The following is a 20,062-nucleotide window of genomic DNA, read 5'->3' as shown; positions in this document are numbered from 1 at the left end:
TGACAAGTGCCAGATAACTTGAAGATATTAAATATTAACTTTATTTGTTGTTAAATACATTCTACAGCATCATGATTAAAAACATTTAGAATGTGTGCAGTGTAAAAACACCTGACTGAGATGTCTGGACTTTGAATTAGCTCTGTTCCCTTCTCAACCTTTTATAATATGGCTGCTATTAAAACTAAAACATTTCAAACTAGTCAAAATACCATAAAAGGTTCACATTTTAAATTTGAAATGTGAAGTTGCACCTTCAGTACAGCTGCTAAAACTTGCTACACATGCTGGATGTTAGGGGCTGGCATAAACAGGGGTTTCCTTCTTCCTACTCTTGTCTGTCAGTACATTAACCTGCACGTAAGTAAGTAACCAGGTTTCAGCCGTCTTTCTGCGGAAACTGGATTTGTGAAAAGTCACGAAGAGGAGAAACCTGCTTGATTTCTCCAGGAAATTGCTTTCTCTCTCTCTGCCACATACACATGTAACCAGGTTTTTAATTGGCTAGCAAGACGCAGCCTCCAGCATTTGACTATTTGAATAATTCAGGCACATTTGCGCTTAAGGAAAAGCAGTGCTTTCACTACAGTCTGTCCACCTCTGAAAACAGAAGGAAGCTGCATATTGCACCACTACAACTGTTAAAATAAGGTCAGTATTGGGGGAGAAATCACATTCTAGGCAGATTTACAGTCAACGGGTTATTAAAGTGCATGTTAACACACGACCTTACCTTACTTACTGTGCATGTAAATGTACTGCCTGCGTCTTAACCTGTTCTGAGAGGCACCACTAAAATATTTGGTTGTTAGATTGACAAGCTGCCTGCTGGCTTTGAATCCTGCGCAAAAAGCCTGCAATCATACCCTGTGGAAATACATGAACGTACATGCCCCAAAAACTCATTCAAAAATGTCAAAATAAATTCAGGGTCTGACACAAGTGTGATGCTGCAGTTTGTCACATGGCAGCGAGGGATGAAGCTGTCTTTGATTTGTGCCTGTTTGGTTTTTCACAACTGTCACTGCAGCCCAGTTTGACCCGTTTCTGTCGGTGTTACCCCTCAGGGAAGTAAATAAAAACAGACTAGCATCCCGAATGCTGCCGCCTTTACAAGAGAGAGATTTAACATTGTTTCATGGAGCTTCCACATACTTCCACAGAGTATGTTTAAACATTTAAAGATTGTACATCAAAATTGAACAAGCCCAAGTTGAGCAAAATAAGACCACTTGTCAACATCAGCTGAATCAGTAATTAACATGAAGATAAAGTGCATTCATTTGAATGTTTGATTTGGTTGAAGGGAGGCGCTGCCTTCCTGTTGGCAGGCACTTCAGGGCCCGCTGGTCCAACGATCATTCAGAGACAGTTGAGAAGAATGAAGCAGCAGTGTTCTGTAGTTGTTCCTTGAGCTGTAAATCAGCCATAATAGCATCTGTGCTGCATAAATATCATCTGAAATTTGTTCAGTCGGCATCCTGTCAGTCGAGACACAGGGCACAGCAAAGGCCACTTATTTGCTGGGAGCTTTTTCAAGCTTGCTTCTGATTTGTCCTTGGTCCTTGCTTGTGTCTGACCAGAAGTCTGGGTTGTCTTGGTACCATTTGACTGTAAGATGCACAAAACACAGGAATTAATAGCACACATATAGAGATTTTATTTCTAGAGACCTGTGGTGTGTGTGTCTGTATTAGTATACCAGTCTGTCTGATGCCTTCAGCCCAGGACACCTCAGCTCTCCAGCCCAGCTGCTGCAGCTTCTCACAGTTGATGGGGTAGCGCAGGTCGACCCGCGGCCTGTAGAGCATCAGTACATTCAGATGTGTCTCTTGGTGATATGTGAAGACATAAGCTTTGATTTTTCTATGAAATATTTGCACACTGATGTGTCAGTCATCGTGTTAATAGCTGTAATAATAGAATTTGTGCAAGGGTGTGGCTATTTCCTGGAAGCATTACCTACCACTGCCTGGTAAATACTGAACTCGGAAAACATTCATACATTCATTTTTTTACTTTCTTGACTCACCTGTCGGGCACAAACTCGAGCCAGTCATTCACCTCAGAGTCTGGCACATTCTTGACCTAAAGAAAAAGAACACACTCTGTTTTAATAAGTGATAATTTTCTGAAAATTTGCTACCTCTTGCAAGAATGTTTTAAATTAGAAAAACACTTCCTAAACCCACCATCCTAATAAGCTCCCTGGCCAGCTGCATGATGGGAATCTCACAGCTCGTCCCTACATTGTATATTTCGCCCACAATCCCTTTCTCCAGAACCAGCAGGAAGGCACTGATGGCATCACTGACAAACAAGAAATGGCGGGATTTAGGGAGGGTTCCCTGGATGGTGCTGCGGTAAAGAGGAGAAAGAGAAACTTGATTTACTCTACTTTGTTTTTCTCTAAATATCAAACAACTACTGAAGCTGATTTATAACTACAAGGTTTCTCAGTAAAAACTTTACCATTTATTGTTCATTTGCAAGAGGGAGAGAAACCTCGGAATGACCTGAAAGATCAAGATGACAATTTATTAATTGAGAGAAACTAAAATTAGCAGCAGTTGTTAGTCAGGATATTATACCTTCTCCGTGTACTGCCTGGGCCCGTAGATGTTGTTGCTCCTGGTAATAACGATTGGGAACTGGTAACAGATAGAGAGCAGAATTTAACACACAAAGAAGCACAAAAATGTTTTTAAAGGCCTATAATTTATATAATTTAATACATCAATGTCATTTACATTTACTGTGTGTGTATGTGTGTGTGTGTGTGTGTGTGTGTATGTACCTTATATTTGTCCCAGTAGGATCTGACCAGGTACTCTGCAGCTGCTTTAGTGGCAGAATACGGGTTGGAGGGCCTCACTGGACTGCTCTCATCAAACACCTACAGGGAATGAAACGCCCGCTATCCAAGTCAATAAATGACCCAAACTCTGCATATCCACCCAACGATCTATCAAAGAGTCTCCACTGACCTCATCCAGACTGGCTCCATACACTTCATCAGTGCTGACGTAGATGAAGCGCTGCGGCTGGTGTCGGGCCTGATGGGCAGCTCCCAGTAAAACTCTGGTTCCATCGATGTTAACCTGCTGGAAACTGGACGGAGATTCAAACGACGACTCTGAGGGAACAAAAAACACAGTGAGTGGCAATTAAAAACAGTAACATCAGGCCGGTGTACAAGCCTAACCTGTGTGTGAACAACTGCTGCTCACCGACGTGTGTTTTGGCTGCTAAGTGGAAGATCACATCGATGTTTTCTGTGTTGAAGATGTGATTCACCAACCGTGAGTTACACACATCTCCCTGTTGAAGAAAGCAGTAGATTCAAATGGTTGTACCACTAATTCATTCAAATCATAATAGTACAAATGTCGCTGTCTACTTGTGGAAACCAGCTGCTCTCAGATTTTACCTTTAGTTGTACAACATTATTATACAGCAGCTCTCACCCTGATAAAGGTGTAGTTTGCTCTGTCTTCAATGCTCTCCAGACTCCTGGGGCTGCAGCAGTAATCCAACTGGAAAAGATCAGACACTGAGAAACACACTCACAGCCTCACACATGAGTATTTAATCCGTTATAGGAGAGTAATTCAACACTGAAACACATACGTCTATAGATCCTTTCATCCATCTGTGGACACACACACACACACACAGAGACAGTGAAGACTTACGTTATCCAGGTTAATAATTCTCCAGTCAGGGTGCCTGTTGACCAGTGAACACACGAGATGGGAACCACTGGGAGAGAGAGAGAGAGATGCAGTATATATATGTCAGAACATCTCAAAGAGTCATGTGTGCCCTGACTCACTGTCCTCTGTGTCTTTCCTGTAGTTCAGTTTTGAGGTATTTGTACTGTACTATTTTATTTTCTCCTACTTTATAACACAGATACTTGATAATTACCATAATTATTAAGATCAAAACCTGCATACTTGTTATTACAAACACCTACCTATAATAAACATTAAATACACTAAATGTAAAATACGTAGAATAAGCTGCTAATGTGTTAATGCAGCAGTAATAAAAGTCCAATATAATATATTCATGAGAGAGGTCAGGTATTGTTGCTTTAGGAAGCTACAATTAACATTAAGTTAATTGTTTGTAATGAATCGGAAGTGATGTCTGAACTCACATAAATCCAGAGCCTCCAGTCACCAGAACAGTGCTATTAAAGTCCATCCTCTGCTCTAGCTAATGTCACTTCACATTACTGTCTACATAATCACAACATCGTCACTGTTTTATATTCAGTCGTGGAGCCTCTATTCTACTATTACTTTACTATTTTACTCTATACTACTTCTCTATTTTCCTCTATGAAGCGGATTCGTTGTATAATGTGCAACAGTAGCGGGCTGTTTTACGGCAGTGTTGACACGTTGAAAAAGGGTGGGGCATTAAACGCAAGACGGCCGCTTTCTGTTCTCTGATTGGTCGTTCTGTGTGACGTACTCATAAAAGTGCTCTTTGATTGCGTGAATCTCAAATCAATCAAACTGTCAACGGTGCCTACCGGGCTGGGCAACGGTGTCAAGTGAGCTACAATAAACATATACTTTCCGGAAGTTTTTTTTCTAAATAAGAGTGTTCAACTTTTTGTCAATCTACTATTTGTCATAGATTACATATACTGAACCACGGTGGTGGAATATAACTAAGTACATTTCAATGATAATAAAATAAAACTTAATAAAAGTCTGTACTCCATTAATATGAATATTATTTGTACTTCATTTACTCGCCAAAAATAACACACATAACGCTTTTATTTGAGGGCGGAAAAACCTGACTTCCGTAACCCTAGGTAACTTTGAACAACTTGACGCAGCTGGTTTACTTCTGGCTTCGTGGCTCATTGAATTGAATAGCTAACGTTTATTTGTCGATAGCGTTAAACTGCAGAAGGGAAAAAATGTCGTGTTTACTGGTCACACTTGTAGCTGCAGTGCTGTTCAGTTCGGGGGCTTTGGGGAAAACTGTGACGGGACTTTTTAAGAGCGAAGTGGCGAGACAGCAGAATGGCCAGTTCATCACTAAATTCATGTACCAAGGTAACGATGCTGATGTGCTGCTGCTAACGTGTCACTTCACCAGTGCTTATATTCTCATTATACTGCCATTCATTTTAATGTGGCCTGAAGACACTGTGTTAGTATTCACTGTTTTTGTGTTGTTTATTTGCCACTGATGGGTGTAACTATGTCATCACTTTATCTGATAACTAATGAGTAACAGCATTTTAAATAACCACACTTTGTATTTTTTTTTTTTTTTTTGTAGTTAATAGCAAATTTTCCAGCATCATCAGATCATATTTTCATTTTTCATTATTTTTTTGTTTAGCCAGTGAGAGCTTCAGTAACTTGCTCCAGTATACTTCCTGTGAGGTTAGGGGTCCGCTACAGTAGGGTGGATGCTCACTGGAGGATTTGCTGGTTAAAACTTGTGGAGCCACCATGAGCAGGTCAGAGAGAAGCCACAGTATGTGTCATGGTTTGAAGGTTCAATTAAATCTCATTTTTCATTAGACTCTAAATTTCCCATGGCCCTTCAGTAAACCACTTAGCAATCAGTACAATAAGAGAAATGGTAGGAAACTCTTCCCACCAACCACTGATCCAACACCCTTTTCCCGTCTCTGTCTTTGTGTAGGTGATAATGGTCTGTTGGTGTGTCGACTGGACAACTCCGCTCTGGCTACAGAGAAGGAGTCCAGACTGCTGTTGTATCAGGATATGGACTCAGACCTGGACAACCTCAGCTGCACTGAGAGGCTTGCTAAAGCCCACTTCACCAGTAAGAACCAGCGTTTCCACTAATACCAAGTGCTGACTTGCGATATGATGGATGTGGTACAGCTGTATTGATGTATTCTTCTTATTCCTCTGCTCTCCTCGCTCCACGTTGTCACCTCATCTCATCTCTGCCTCCCCCTGCTTCAGTTTCTCTCCACAAAGAGGAGTTCAACCAGACGATCCCTCGCCAGTCCTCCCCCACAGCCTGGCAGGCCCTGTATACTGACAGATATACATGTCAGGTAACATGAACATTATAGATTCCTATGAAACTAACCCCCCTCCACCCCCCACCTCAACCACTGAATTTAAAGAAGTACATGCAGTAAGTGAAACAAAAGCTTAAACAACCGCAAAGATGTGTGGTTTTTAATATTTCTCCAGTTTCAGTGATTGTATTGATGCTGAGTACAGTGCACAGTCTTTTATCACACTTAAGTTTTTTTTTTTCCTCTCTCTGTTTCTTGTCTGTCTCTCCAGGAAAGCGCAGTGATTCCCTCTCATGCTGACCTCAGTTTTACTCTGTTGCTGTTGAACGCTGACTCAGCTGGGAATCCTCTGGAGCACTTCAGCGCAGAGGAGGCAGGTCAGACATCCCCGAATACTCCCATCAGCACAGCTAAGAGGCGTGTCGGTGTAATGTCCCCGGCTTCCAAGCGATAAACAAATATGTTTGTATTGATTCATAACAAATAAAAGATTATATTTTCTTCATAGATTTGTGCTTGAACCTGCAGGATTCTCTCTTAGAGCTCCTCTGCTTTATGCTTGTGTGATTTAAAAAAAAGATGTTTGTGTTAATTATTCATAGGATAGAAAGGATGTAATGGCCAGCTGCTGTGTCAAATCTGTCTCATAACTGTTCTCTGCACATATATGACATTATAACTGTAATGTAACTGGATGCTAGGATTTGTAGAGATTGCAAGGATTTGTCCTGGGGGATCTGCAACACTCATGTGCAACAAAATGTTTCCCCTTGACTCGATTTCCTCTCTCTCTCTCTTTCTCTCTCTCTCTCTCTCTCTCTCTCTCACTCAGGTCTCCACAGTTTTTACTTCCTCCTGCTGTTGGCCTACTTCATAGCCTGCTGCATCTACATCCAGCCTCTGTACCAGGCGCTGAGGAAAGGAGGTCCCATGAACACAGTCCTGAAAGTGCTCACCATGGCACTGGCGTTACAGGGCTGCTCTGCTCTCTGCAACTACATCCACCTGGCCAGGTAGATATGATCCACAGCCAGCGAGCAATTTTCACTTAGTCTGAATCACTGCTATTTAATGCCTATTCCACATATAGTTTTTAATCGTGTTACCTTTGCAGGGATGAATAAGAAGAATATGAAATAATGCCGTCGTGTTTTCTGTCCCTGATCTTGTGCTCTGCAGGTATTCTCGAGACGGTATTGGTATTCCTCTGATAGGCAGCCTGGCTGAGTGTAAGTTCCTCTTAATTAAACATGTCTCTTCTTTCCATTTGTGTTTATATCTGCTTCTGAAGTTAGATTCAGTAATAAGAGTAAGAGGAAATTCTCTGATGAAATAAAGAATGTTATATACCCTCTTCTTTTTTCACTTTTTCGGTTCCTGTCCCTGTGCAGTCTGGGATATGGTGTCCCAGGTGTCCATGCTGTACATGTTACTGAGTCTGTGTATGGGCTGGACTCTGAGTCGAGGCAGGAAGCCTCAGTCCAGACCTCTGCAGTGGGAACAGTCTCCGGCCTCCACGGCTGTCGCTGTTGGTGGAGTCGTTACACAGGTACGCAGATTTACACCGAAACTTTATTCAAAAAAATATTACAGGCTCATGATGTGCTTTTTTTTTTTTTAATGAAATTTGGTTCAGGAAATATGACTCAGAGCTCTTGAAAGTGAATCAGTGTAATTTTCAGGGGGTGCTGCTGCTGTGGGAGCAGTATTCAGAGTCAGAGAGTGACCATCACAGCTACCACGCCCAGCGGAGTCTGGCAGGTGTCCTCCTCATCGCTCTGAGAGTGGGCCTGGCCCTCCTCCTGGCCTCTGTCCTCTACCAGATCATCTCCACTGAAAGGAGCACCCTGAAGAGAGACTTCTACCTCTGCTTCGCCAAGGTAAACTACACCGTACACGAACCTGCATTCTCCAGACAAATATTCACCTCCAGCTCTTCACGTGGTCACGCGGTTTTCGTTGCAGGGATGCTTCCTGTGGTTCCTCTGTCACCCCGTCCTCGTCCTCATGTCTGTTGTCTTCAACGAGCACCAGAGGGAGAAGGTTTGAACACACAAACAAACAACATTTTAGCAAAGCACCACCATGAAGTGACATGTGATTGACCTTTGGCATTGAAGGTCTGCAGGATTGCAGAGAAACACAAAAGCTACTGAAGTTAAGATAAATCCACAAAATCCACATGGCGTCTTTAACCCTCTATCTCGTCGGTTCCTTCTCTGTAGGTGGTGACTATCGGCGTTATCCTCTGCCAATCCATCTCCATGGTGATCCTCTACCAGCTGTTCCTTTCTCGCTCTCTCTACTGGGAGGTCTCCTCTCTCTCCTCTGTGTCCCTGCCGCTCACCATGTCCAGGACAAACCACAGGGGGCGCTACTGAGCACATCCACTGTCACGACTCACCCGATCATCTCGGGAGGGAGGGAGAACCTGCAGCGACACCGAGGCTTCTCCTCACTGAACCCACGCTGTCAGAGGAGGGAGCATGAAGACGGAAAGGAGACGCTGAAGCGACTGCTCTCCTTTGCTGTTTCCTGGGAGAATAATCACCACTAGTACGCCAGTTACCAGGAAACAATAATACAGGTCAGAGACTGACCAGAGGACAATATTTACAGCAACGCCCTACCTCTAGTGACAGGTGATTTTTGACTGGACATTGCTGAGCAGGGGGACAAGTAATTTAACGCAGGACCACCTAGAGAGGAGACAGGAGGCTTTCAATAGGTGTCTCATGCTTTCCATGACACGCTAGATGTCCCAACTTGCCCAAGATTTAAAGGATGCATCTGCTGTTGAGAGTGAATCAAACGACAGTGCAGAAGGTAGAGATGGACGCAGGCCATGGTCTTCTTTTCTTCTTGTGAGGCTTATCGTTGTGTTTAAGGCAACTTCTCTGAATTTGCCCTGCACATTGAACAAGAAGTAGATCACATACCCAAAGAGATAGGTGGTTAAGATAGATTTTAGAAAGACACAAAGAAAAAGAAACTTTTTTTTTTCTGTCTTGAAGGATGATGCTGGGTGTTATTCTGTATTTTTCTTATTGCCAACAAATCCCATGAAAAGAGCAAAACCAACGATGCAACTCTCAATGATTTTCTCACTTTCCTCCTTTGTGCAAATGTGTAGCTCCCATATGTAATCACTCAGTAGCTTCCTAAAACAGCTGGGCACTGTAGCTTTTAGCAAACGTTACCGTTACAGGATAAATAGTGCACTTGTTGGGGACTAGTTTCAGCTGCGGATTAATACACATTTTGCACGCAAGTGGGAGTTAACGGTAGCAGAACGGTACAGTGTTTGACACGATAAAGGAACACATCAGCCAGTGCTGTTCATCGGTCCATCCACAGTAAGATAAACCAGGCTCCGATACACAGCAGGATCATCTAATTGTTGTTTTTGGTCTTCTCATCGGATTTCTTTTCACAATAAGAGAAAATATTGATAGATGGTTAGGTCAATAGATCATGTGATCATGGATTGACTGGATAGATAAAGGTGATGAATGCATAGGTCAAATTTGGACAGATTGATACAGTATGTTGACAGGTGGAGAAAAGGATTTTTAGAAGGCTAAATGTAAAGGATTGGTTTATTTTTTTGTTTTTGCACATCCAAAGTGATGAATATGAGCCAAAAGATGAGTGTGTGCCGTCCCCTGCACTCACACATCAAGCCGTGCTTTAAGTTATTTCCTCGCTCTCGACGTGAATTTATGAGCTGACAGCATGTGAGAACTGAACCTTTAAAATAATATAAACCGCATGACTTTTTCTATTTTTGATGTTTTGTGTAAAAAGCAGATCAGGACAAACCAAAGTGTTGTATAAATACATTCCAGTGATAATCCCAATTACACATCTTGATTGTTTCTCTCTCAGATTATTTATCTCTGGACACACTGTGACTCATTACCTTCACAGTGACTCTCAATAAAACTTTATTAATGTCATATGGTAGCCCAGTGGGAACAGGCCCATCTTTTCATTTAAGAATTTGACACTTTTCATCTGATGGAAATATGAATATAGAGAATGACATGGAGTGCACACAAATTTATTGTGCATTTATTTTTCAAAGAGAAGCTATACTTGAATATGTTTTGTTAATCACAAAATGTGCAGTCTGATCTGTTCTATTAGCTCTTGTTGCTGAAACAGTACATGTGTTTTCTGTGTAGCATGTGCTGTATTCGGGTGCAAGAGAGTTCATACTGTATTTTTAATTTGTCCCACAATGACAATCTTATTCTAATTAGACAACAACAAAATAAAAGGCCTCTGGTTGTACTGTGTGCTTAATATTTCATAATATTTCATCCTTAGGTTGTTGGAATTGCGTTTGGGTTTTTTTCTTGAGTTATCATGCATCACTTGTATTTATTTTCTGTAACCTGTGGAAATACAGGATCTGTGATCATGACAACTGTACACGGTAACTGTAATAAAACACATTTTAAAGAAAACTAGCAATCCCTTGTATCATCACTAATGTCCTTCATGCTGCAAGCTCAACTAATGTGACTAATTGATGTACATTAGTTAAAGGATCAGAGCATAAAACACCAGTCATTGGGACATTTACTATGAATAAAATACTGTTTTACTTTTGGGATTTGATGGACTCTTAACGCAGAGCAGAACAAAATAACCTTGGCCCACTTGGTAAAAGTAACCCAGTTTTTTTTTTTTTTCTTTTTTTACAGTTTTAAAGGCAAAAGAGTGGTCACTTCAGGTTTTTTTGTTCACTGCACTTTGTATGTGTTTAATTAATAAATAATAACAATTTTAGTGCCTAAAATCTATGCACAGTACTGTATGTTAAATCCCCTCTGTGAATAAAAAAACGGTGATGCATTACAAAAAAACAATTCAATTCAAGGGCTTCAAAATTGTAGACGCTAGAATAAATCATATATAAATTTTTAAACACACAGAGGACGGTGAAGCTATGCTTTTTGGCAAACCAATAATATTTCTGATGTAAAATTTAGGTAGGTGAAATAAATGAAACGTCGTCACGAACAGGATTCGAACCTGTGCGGGGAAACCCCATTGGATTTCGAGTCCAACGCCTTAACCTCTCGGCCACCGTGACTGTGCACGTCACAGCCGCGTACGCTAATTTATCAATGATTGTACGTAGACGCATGCGCTACTTTATATTTAAATGTTTTTTTGTCGGTTTTTATGACAATGTTTAATAATTGTTTGTACTTTGTATTAAGCTACGTTATACATGCAGGTAACGCAGCAGAAGCAGTTATTTAATAGTAAACGTGGCTAGATTTACCGTTAGCAAACACGTCAAGTTAGGTAATCAATCTGATCTTCGTTACTCCCCGAAGATTTAACAAATTTTTTGCTATGTCTGCAATTGTTTTTTTGAACGAGAAAACACCATTAAAGAAACCACAGCAACGTTGTGAAGGTCAACGCTTTCCTATTAAAGATAAATAGGGGTTCAGGAGATCCTTTGTCCCCACTGCCATCAGGCTGTATAACACCTCAGCCAAGGGAAGTATTTTAACCATCCATCCATCCATCCATCCATCCATCCATCCATCCATCCATCCATCCATCCAGTAAAGTAGCTTAAATCTATTTATCTACTGGACTGACTAGATCCTTCTAGCAGGTTCTAGTCAATCTTGCTACACAAGACTGTCGAGAGTAATGATCTATTCTTGTTCTACAAAGAAAATTGTTCACAAAAGTTATTAATAAACATTAAAAAAAATGTATTGCATTTGAAAACACTTCATCGCAACTTTAAGTGCGCACAGAGTGGCTGAGGAACGCTAATAGGTCTGTTGAAAACGACAACCAGTTATATTTGATTCAGCACGTTGTTTTTCCCTGTGAGTTTGAACACAACACAGATTACGTCAAACAGAGACTGCATTTTGATTGGTCCTTCGCTACAAGACCCACCTTCTAAAAGGAATACCAATAGTAATCTGGCTGTCACAGTGAACAAGAGAAGTCAACACTATAGAAGATAAAATGATCAACTGGAAGGTAAATAAGCTAAAATATAATAATAATATAAAATAAGAGACACATTGAATGCCTTGTTATTACTGTAAAGTTGCCGTTTAATTTTTGCCTCGTATTTTCCCATTATTAGTCACAGCAGTCTCTAGCATAATGCTAACGTTAACAGCTGGCACGTCTCGCGTTATCTGTCACAACTAACTTTGCATTAATGTACATGGTAAAGTTACGGTTAAATATTGCGTGTGTCTGTCATGTCGTCTTCCTGTGTCGATGTTTGAGAAGTGTCAGGTAATGCCATTGATTCACTTCGGGGCTACGTGATATGGTAATGCGTTAATGCTAACCCTAGAAAGAGAATACAGGTGTCATGTGCTTATTAGGAAACCTGTGGGGTTTTTTTTTATTTGGGTTAGTATGTACAGAAATTTGAAAAGTATCAGTTTTTTAATGAGGTTTTGTGTATGACCTGCTACAACTACAAGCCCAGAATGCACATGGTTTGCAGCTGTTTCTCTCTCTCACACACTACCCCCCCTTTCTGTGACCAAATTAACTCCCACCTCCCATCTAGACAGCTGAGGCTTCTGTTGATGAGGGGGGGGGGGGGGGGGGGGGGGTGTCTTCTCGAGGATCCCTGGCTCTTCCACAGCTTTCTTTTCCCTTCTTTCATTTCCTGTTGTGCAATCACAAGTTTGTTATATTGTCATCATCATCATCATCATCGTGAAAAATTGGGCCGCTATGAAATCAGAGCTGCCCTGCGTCCTATACAAAAATGTACTTTGTTCTGTAAAAATGTCTGAAGGCAGAAAACACAAAGTCCACCTCAAAGATAAACTCTGTCTATCCTCAGGCTTTGGACAATGTCCCCGTCCTCCTGTACATCCTGGCCCTGAAGACACTGCTGCTATGTTTGGCATTCGCTGGAGTGAAGATCTACCAAAGCAAGAAAGCAGAGGCGGCCCTGATGAAGCAGCAGGCTGAGAAGAGGAGGCTGGCCCAACAGACGCAGGAGCTAATCGACAACTTGAAAGAGGACTGAGCAGAGGAGAGAAGCTGCCTTACACAGGTACGGCACGTTGTGTAGTCTAAAATAGATTGTTAAATTGATGTGCCTTCAGGGAATCTTTGATTAGGTGATAGCTGATGCAACAAAATATGAAGTGAATCAGTTGTATTGACAGGTTATTGTTCGAGATCCATCTTACAGTTTTCCTTTTCTCTTCTCCAGGGAAACATTTTACTGACCTGAGCAACAAGCCGCTTTCTCCAAGATGAGCCACATGTCTGGCTGTCAACAGGCAACAGGAGGGCTTTCCCGTGCTGCAGGAAACTGTTTGTGTTTGTAGGACTGGGACTGTTCACCATGTCAGTTTTATCTATCTTGTGTAAGTGTTTTACTGAAGCAGGTTTTTATAAGATTAAATCACAGCAGAAAACGTGGGCTCCTGAGATGACACTGAGTCCTGCTCAGTGAAAGAAACAATGCAGGTTTAGCATCATCTTGTCATTTGCCAAACATTCACTCTGCTTCCTCAAACATCATCTGCCTTGCTTATGCTCATTCAACTGCTCAGCTGAGACATCAGCCAGACACACAGAAAACAACTGTAACACTTGAATATATTTCAGTTTGTACACCACCAGATAGTTTGTCAAATGTGCTTATTCATATAAATACAGCATGGTGTTTATTCTGTGATATTCCTTTGAAATTGTCAATCAGCTTTGTAAGTTTTGTAATTATATTAAATCGTTTGTTCCACACGCTGTGATTCCAGTGAATTTTCTGTCAGTTAGAATAAAAATAAAAAACAGAATGTATTCCCTTTTAAATAACTTATATCTGACTGAATGTCTTTTGACACTGTCCACTCTACCCGAAAAGTAGTAAGATCAAATGAGATCTGAACTCGCAACCTCTGAGTCTGTAGAGTAGTCCTCTAACCCCTTCAGCCACTCTGTCAGAGGTGAAAACTTACAACTTAAATAATTCCAGGGTGTTTTAACCACAAGAGTTTCAGTCTTTCCTCTGTGTCGGCCCTTAAAAGTTCATATGATTGGCTGACATTTCAACATACAACCTGTACAACTGCTGTTTTTCGGGCAGCAGCCAAACACCCCCCTGTTCTCTACCCCGCTTAGTACGATCCGGGTTCCCCCTCCTATAAATCAAATTGGATTCTACCACCTCTCGTTTGACAGTCTGACCTTTCACCTTGGTTTGGAGGGAGCACGGATGGGAGCACATGCTACAAACATTTGGGTAAGTTCAATTCATTGAAATATCACTAAACAACTATGAAAATAAGTAACATCAAATGCCTTTGTGTTGCTCTTCCATTAACTTCCATGTCATGTCAAAGGAAATCAGAAGTGAGTAGTCTCAAATTCAAAATAACCAAATTATTCACAGTTAGCTAATTTGGCAGGCTGAGTTAGCCCCACATGCTCAAGCTTCCGTGTTGACTTTCAAACATCCTAACTGGTGATATCATTGATAGGAAATATTGGAAAAGGCAAAGAAAACTCAAAACAAAGGGTCCAGAGGGAAGGACGGTCTGCAGTTCTTTAGTCAGGAATTTGACACCACATTTCATTGGTGTTTGTGTTTGTGTGCACTTCAGGTCTTCTCTGGCCCGTTTTCTCTCTTCAGTCAGCAGCCTGGACAGAAAACGTGTATAAATAACATTGACAAAAGGAAGATGTCATGATGAGCATCTCTGCTCAAAACATGGATAAAAATGAATAAAATCAAAAATGATTTACTTTGTCAGCATCTATTAAAGTATCTTACTGGTCTCGACATTGAACACCTGTAGCAGCCCTCAGACAACAAACATTTTCATAGACTGTAAAAAGTATATCTAAGGAGGCATGACAGGTAACTACATTACACAATTCACAATAGTGCTTATTTACCAAAGGTAATGACGAGACAGTATACTATGTTGTTGTTGTTGTTGTTAGAAATCAGTGTTTGTGTAGTTATTGGTTGTTTTATTTTTGGAGCCTCTTTGTGTTTCTTCAAACATCCGGTGGAAGTTTAAGGGCACAACATTGTTTGTTTGTTTACTTACTAAAACATCAAAATGTAAAAATGTCCTGTATCAACATGTCTTTGTCTTCATGTGTGTGTGTCAGGGCTTGAGGCCGGAGAGGTGGGGCTCGTGCTGACCTACGCCGTGACGCTGATAGGAAACTTCCAGTGGAGCGTGAGGCAGAGCGCGGAGGTGGAGAACATGGTGAGGACGGAGCCGCCGGTCCGGGGGGGTCGAGTCAGAGCCGGAGGGTCGGTGCGGGGACTCAATCAACCTCTTTATGTCCTCAGATGACCTCGGTGGAGCGGGTGGTGGAGCGCACAGCGCTGAAGAGCGAGGCACCCTGGGAGACCCAGAAGCGTCCTCCTGCCGACTGGCCCAGACTCATTCACATGCTGATTTTCTAACAGGTTGTAAAGTCCTTTTTCTTCATGTTTGTCCTCCTCAGACTCCGGCAGAGGGAGCATCCACCACCATCTACGCTGCAGTCGCCTCTGAGATGGAGGGAGTGGGGGGCTGTTACGTGTACAATGGCCAGAAGACGCAGTCCGCTGACCTTTCCTACGACTCTGAGCTCCAAACCGAGCTGTGGAAGAAGAGCTGTGAGCTCGCGGGCCTTCAGGAGAACTGATATCCTTCAGACTGATGCTACCTCACTTTATCATGTTTGACCGTCCACCTTGAGTTTTCCTCAGGAGCAAAAGCCACAAACCTTAAAGAGGAACAGTCAAAATAAATGTGTAAATTGTTTTAAGTTAACATGCAAGTCTGATCAGGCAAAACAAGTTAAAACAGCTTTAGACTCCACACGTGGGGCTTGGATCCAACTTCCTGATTTCTAATGGTTGAGATAATGTTCTATCACAGAGGCGTCTATCATCGGACCAGTGGGAAGGTCCTCCGAAACGTTGGTGTCTTCATTATAACAAAGCTGACTTTGTCTGTGAGACGTCAGCAGACCGATATATAATCCTGAATGCTGTTAGCCGATGTTTTCATTGTTTATGTGTGTCAAGTTTTGTGTGTTTTGTTTGAAGTTTATTCTCAGTTCTTTGGCTAACCACAACTCTGCCCAAACTTGAGAAATGGCTTGCTCATCTTAGGAACGCAAAGGATAACTCAATTCTTTTGATTCTTTATTTTCTTCCAGATGGGGAGGATGGAATAATAGAACAGAATGCATTGAATCGAACGGAATAGGTTGAAAACCTTAAAGATAATAGAAAGACATGCATTAGTTCAAAATAAATGCATACATAACATTTCCTTAAAGAATATTGAAGACTAAGACAAAGAATAAATGTTAATTTTCCAACTAATGACTCAATTCACCTAACACAAAAGTTTCAACTTAGAAAGCATGTTCTCAAATACAAATAGAAAAGCCTACAAAGCACATAACTTGGTTTGTCCTACCAGTTGCGTCTGTAATGATGAACATGAGCTGTAGCTGGCCTATTGTTCTTCAGCAGCAGCAGGTGAAAGAGTGACCTGAGCTCCTCGCCAAACATTTATAACTTCCCCTTCCTTGCTTCCTGTGCACATGGGTGCACCAAATTGTGTGGTTTCCCCCTGCAGGTTTGGAATGCATGCTGGGGAACCTGCCTGTGCATTTTGTGACTGGTTTTGACACAAAAATGTGTCAGAAATAAGATTTTTAATCCGGCGCCGACGTTTGGTAGCATGTTTTTATCTGCAGCGTTTGGTGGATGGGACGCGATGCACTGTGTGAATGTATGACATGTGACTGTATGACATGTGACTATTCAGAACAGTATTGAAACCGCATTGTATGTTAATATATGTAAGAACAGAGGCCTGTTGTGAAGGATGAGTTAGTACGATCTGAGTTTCCCCTTCTAAAAATCCAATTGGATGCTCCCACCTCCTGTTTGAAAGTCTGACCTTTCACCTTGGCTTGGAGGGAGCACATGCTACAAACAATTGGGTAAGTTCAATTCAATGAAATATCACTAAACAACTGTGAAAATAAGTAACATTTAATGTCTTTGTGTAGCTCTTCCATTAACTCCCAAGTCATGTCAAAGGAAATCATAGTAGTAGTAATTTAATTTGAAATTCTCTGTTGACTTTGAAACATGTTCACTGGTGATATCATTGATATAAAATGTAGGAAAAGGCAAAGAAAAATCCAAACAAAGAGGGGAAGACGGCCTGTGGTGCTTTAGGTAGAAAACTTTAAACCACAATTGTGTTTGTGTGCACTTGAGGTCTTCTCCAGGCCCTTTTCTCTGTTCATTCAGGAGCCTGGACAGAAGACAGACTTGTATAAATGACAGACAAAACATATTATATTTTCTGACAGTTAAGGCTTTGCAGAAAACAGTGTGTATCTTTGCTTGTGCAATAGTTTGTTGCAATGGCATGAGGAGGACCAGCAGAGTCCAGCAGATCACTCCAACTCCAGCCTGAGATGTGCCACATTCACCCATGCTGTAGTAAAGAGACTGGAAGGTGGCCATCATTTATTTAAAGTATTTATTTAAAGACTTACTTCCTTACAAAAATACCAAAAACCACAACATTTTTTAAAACCAACCAAAAAATACTCACTTTGTTTCCAGCTGCTGAAACAAACAGAGGCCTGATGTGAAGGATGAGTTTTAATTGGGTGTGTATCTTAAGAGGGGAACTCAGTTAAACACAAGATCTAATCAATGTGGTGATATGTATACAAGCAATAGTCACCAGCAGATGTGTGTCCCGCGGCGTCCCCACCGGTCTGGTCCGGTCCGGTACGGTCTGGTCCGGGCCAGTCAGTTGGACGTGGAAGGGCGGAGCGCCAAAGAGGAGGTGGAGGGTTCCAGCTGCATGTGTGTAAATGAGCAAAAAGACTTAGTCTAAAAGAGGCATGCAAGCAAAGAGCAAGAATATAGAGTATAAATGTAAAGATTGTAAAAGTTGATTGCAGAGTAACTGATATGAAGTTTGTAAAAATGTGACGTACGTGATGTGTGTTCCAGGCGGCGGTCAGAGCTGAGGCCTGTCGACTGCGCCGTGATCCTTCTGTGAAAAATGAAAATGGATATAAGGTTTACATATGACACACTGGTATGAATGGCCAAATGATATTTTTGCTAAATAGCAAGAGTTTTGCTGATTAATTGCAATGAATAATATAAAAAATTGAATAGAGCATGTTTGTTTTGTGATCCTGATATGAGTGCCATTACCTTTTGTGATGGGTGGCCGCCAGCTTCCGGTGTGATGGACATGTGAGCGCAAGGAGTGAAGAGCCGGAGTTGGAGCGGCGTGCCGGTCCTGGTCCTGGTCCTGGTCCTGGTCCTGGTCTCCTGGTGGCGGGACATCTGCATTCAAAGAAGACACAAGCACAAAGTCAAAGTGTAAGTCCTGTACATTGCAATGAGAAGAACTCAAGAAACTGTTTCATTTGAGCTGCTTGGAAGTTAATGGAAGAACACAAAGGCATTTGATGTTAGTTATTCTTGCTAGTTGTTCAGTGATATTGAATTGAATTGAAGTTACCAGGAACGTTTGTAGCATGTGGTCCCGTCCGTGCTGCCGCCAAGCCGAGGTGAAAGGTCAGACTGTCCAACAGGAGGTGGATGGATCCAATTTGATTTATACAAGGGGGAACCCGGATCGTACCAAGCGGAGGAGAGAACAGAGGGGTGTTTGGCTGCTGCCCAAAACAGCAGTTGTACAGGTTGTATGTTGAAATCAGCCAATCACATGAACTTTGAGGGCTGACAATGAGATGACATTCACCTGCCTTCAATGTATGTACATATTCTAATTACATATAATACACTCGTTCTGATGTTAGTAATTATTGATTATGGATTTAAAAAATGTATAAATCACATAGTAATATAGTAGTCGAATGCGCACGTGTTGGACAGGACGTGTTCGACATGCTGGCAAATATTCACATTTAGTCTTTGACGTCAGAGAGAGGAAAACATTTAAAGGAGTTTTTAACTTTAATTCTGTATTAAAACATTTAAATCATTATATATATATAGAGAGAGAGAGAGAGAGACAGAGAGTTATATTTTTTTAATTTAAATTGTACTGCTTTGATAATATGAAACAACTTATATAATACTGTACATTTTCCTAAATCCCTATAAAGTAAACCATTTGTAAAATTCAGTGGATTGATCCAGTTCTCAGATTACAGATTTACATCCAAAAAAAATGAATGTACTAAAATACTAAAGCGCCAGATTTACAGGTCATAGAGAAATATTCCACATAACTTTACCCCACAGAGCTGATGTTTCCTCAGTACGGAGGAGAAAGAAAAAGAAACAAAGCAATTATCCAATTAAATGTATCTGGTTGCTTGCACAGCTTTGTGTGGTTTTTGTGTTTCTTGTGAACATCATTTAACCTTATTCTCATTATAACAATAACTTAAGTTGATGTTTGAAGTCCATTCTTGTTTATCAGAAACAGTAGTTAAAAGCAAAATGAGTTCAATTTTTTATTTTGTATCTGAGCCCTTCAAGGATTTCTCCTGCATGTTGGCTGAAGAAGAAAATGTAGTCACACAGAGGACAGAGTGAAAGAAGATGAAAAAGATGCTGTTTTTGCATCTAAGTCAGTGGCTCAAGGGGTTAGAGGGCTACTCTATAGACTCTGAGGTGAGGAGTTCAAATCTCATTCGATCTTACTACTTTTTGGGACCAACACACAGAGGACAGACTGGAAGAGGATGAGAAAGATGCTGTGTTTGCATCTGAGTCAGTGGCTCAAGGGGTTAGGGCGTTACTCTGTAGACCCAGAGGTTGAGTGTTCAAATCTTGTCTGACCTCACTTCTTATGAGACTCAGTGTATTTATGAAGTTCAACAGCCAGATAATGGCATGAAATCTGAGAAAGAAAGGCGACATTTGTGTGACCAAATAACTCAGGCTCTTAGAGGACTGCTTGGGAACCTCAAGGTCATGGGTTCGATTCCCGTGAGACTTATTTATGATTCTGACTAATT

General features: G+C 41.3%; 4 protein-coding genes, 1 long non-coding RNA gene and 1 other non-coding gene across 13 annotated transcripts in view; 3 read left to right on the top strand and 3 right to left on the bottom strand.

Annotated features, from left to right (window-relative positions):
* Positions 1-14: 14 nt before the first annotated feature.
* On the bottom strand, positions 15-4,387 carry tgds (TDP-glucose 4,6-dehydratase). Its single transcript, XM_023420175.2, has 12 exons — positions 4,166-4,387; positions 3,696-3,762; positions 3,468-3,536; positions 3,231-3,321; positions 2,988-3,136; positions 2,798-2,896; positions 2,592-2,651; positions 2,473-2,516; positions 2,193-2,358; positions 2,033-2,088; positions 1,703-1,800; positions 15-1,611 (listed from the first exon to the last, which is right to left on the bottom strand). Exons 1-12 carry the CDS (start codon positions 4,210-4,212, stop codon positions 1,517-1,519), a joined length of 1,041 nt encoding a protein of 346 aa, XP_023275943.1. The 5' UTR covers positions 4,213-4,387; the 3' UTR covers positions 15-1,516.
* A 470-nt stretch (positions 4,388-4,857) lies between these two features.
* gpr180 (G protein-coupled receptor 180) lies at positions 4,858-10,509 on the top strand. Its single transcript, XM_023420176.2, has 10 exons — positions 4,858-5,084; positions 5,686-5,829; positions 5,976-6,070; positions 6,309-6,414; positions 6,870-7,050; positions 7,217-7,266; positions 7,429-7,586; positions 7,720-7,917; positions 8,003-8,080; positions 8,263-10,509. The coding sequence occupies exons 1-10, from the start codon at positions 4,946-4,948 to the stop codon at positions 8,416-8,418; spliced, it is 1,305 nt and encodes a 434-aa protein (XP_023275944.1). The 5' UTR covers positions 4,858-4,945; the 3' UTR covers positions 8,419-10,509.
* A 550-nt stretch (positions 10,510-11,059) lies between these two features.
* Positions 11,060-11,141, bottom strand: trnas-cga (transfer RNA serine (anticodon CGA)). Its single transcript has one exon. It is a non-coding gene; the product is annotated as a tRNA-Ser (tRNA).
* An 807-nt stretch (positions 11,142-11,948) lies between these two features.
* Positions 11,949-13,810, top strand: smim11 (small integral membrane protein 11). Its single transcript, XM_023420284.2, has 3 exons — positions 11,949-12,064; positions 12,897-13,112; positions 13,275-13,810. The coding sequence occupies exons 1-2, from the start codon at positions 12,050-12,052 to the stop codon at positions 13,083-13,085; spliced, it is 204 nt and encodes a 67-aa protein (XP_023276052.1). The 5' UTR covers positions 11,949-12,049; the 3' UTR covers positions 13,086-13,112; positions 13,275-13,810.
* A 376-nt stretch (positions 13,811-14,186) lies between these two features.
* On the top strand, positions 14,187-19,421 carry LOC147818332 (uncharacterized). 3 transcript variants are annotated; one of them, XR_015438057.1, is made up of 6 exons: positions 14,187-14,309; positions 15,188-15,288; positions 15,375-17,032; positions 17,456-17,559; positions 18,069-18,156; positions 18,302-19,421. It is a non-coding gene; the product is annotated as an uncharacterized LOC147818332 (long non-coding RNA). The 3 variants fall into 3 exon arrangements; XR_015438056.1 differs by having other exon boundaries at positions 15,188-17,032; XR_015438058.1 differs by lacking the exon at positions 17,456-17,559 and having other exon boundaries at positions 15,188-17,032.
* The window catches only part of LOC111665319 (uncharacterized), a 9,536-nt gene continuing 4,072 nt past the window's right edge, over positions 14,599-20,062 (bottom strand). Inside the window, exons 1-6 of one of the 6 annotated variants that reach the window (XR_015438055.1) lie at positions 18,592-18,665; positions 18,279-18,413; positions 18,053-18,111; positions 17,794-17,912; positions 15,222-17,689; positions 14,599-14,707 (exon numbers count right to left, since the gene is read on the bottom strand). Coding sequence is in view for 4 of the 6 variants with exons in the window: in XM_087177680.1 (XP_087033806.1) it covers positions 17,127-17,352; positions 17,659-17,672; positions 17,794-17,912; positions 18,053-18,111; positions 18,279-18,413 (553 nt within the window). In the remaining 2 variants the exon portion in view is untranslated. Of the gene's footprint in view, positions 14,708-15,221; positions 17,690-17,793; positions 17,913-18,052; positions 18,112-18,278; positions 18,414-18,591; positions 18,666-20,062 lie in introns of those variants that run through there. The other 5 variants (XR_002761489.2, XM_087177680.1, XM_087177681.1 and 2 more) reach the window with 5 other exon arrangements.

This window comes from Seriola lalandi, unplaced genomic scaffold, assembly GCF_002814215.2.
Source record: "Seriola lalandi dorsalis isolate HSWRI2012SDOR001 ecotype SW California unplaced genomic scaffold, Sedor1 jcf7180002054630, whole genome shotgun sequence".
Classification (NCBI taxonomy): domain Eukaryota; kingdom Metazoa; phylum Chordata; class Actinopteri; order Carangiformes; family Carangidae; genus Seriola; species Seriola lalandi.
This window is presented reverse-complemented; position numbering and strand designations above follow the sequence as displayed.

Coding starts and splice junctions, on each gene's coding strand:
- gpr180 (XM_023420176.2), top strand. CDS start 4,946: ATGTCGTGTTTACTGGTCACACTTGTAGCTGCAGTGCTGTTCAGTTCG. Junction 6,071..6,308: donor CTGACAGATATACATGTCAG/GTAACATGAACA, acceptor CTGTCTCTCCAG/GAAAGCGCAGTGATTCCCTC. Junction 6,415..6,869: donor CTTCAGCGCAGAGGAGGCAG/GTCAGACATCCC, acceptor TCTCTCACTCAG/GTCTCCACAGTTTTTACTTC.
- tgds (XM_023420175.2), bottom strand. CDS start 4,212: ATGGACTTTAATAGCACTGTTCTGGTGACTGGAGGCTCTGGATTTAT. Junction 3,537..3,695: donor GAATTATTAACCTGGATAAC/GTAAGTCTTCAC, acceptor GATCTTTTCCAG/TTGGATTACTGCTGCAGCCC. Junction 1,612..1,702: donor TGAAGGCATCAGACAGACTG/GTATACTAATAC, acceptor TGCATCTTACAG/TCAAATGGTACCAAGACAAC.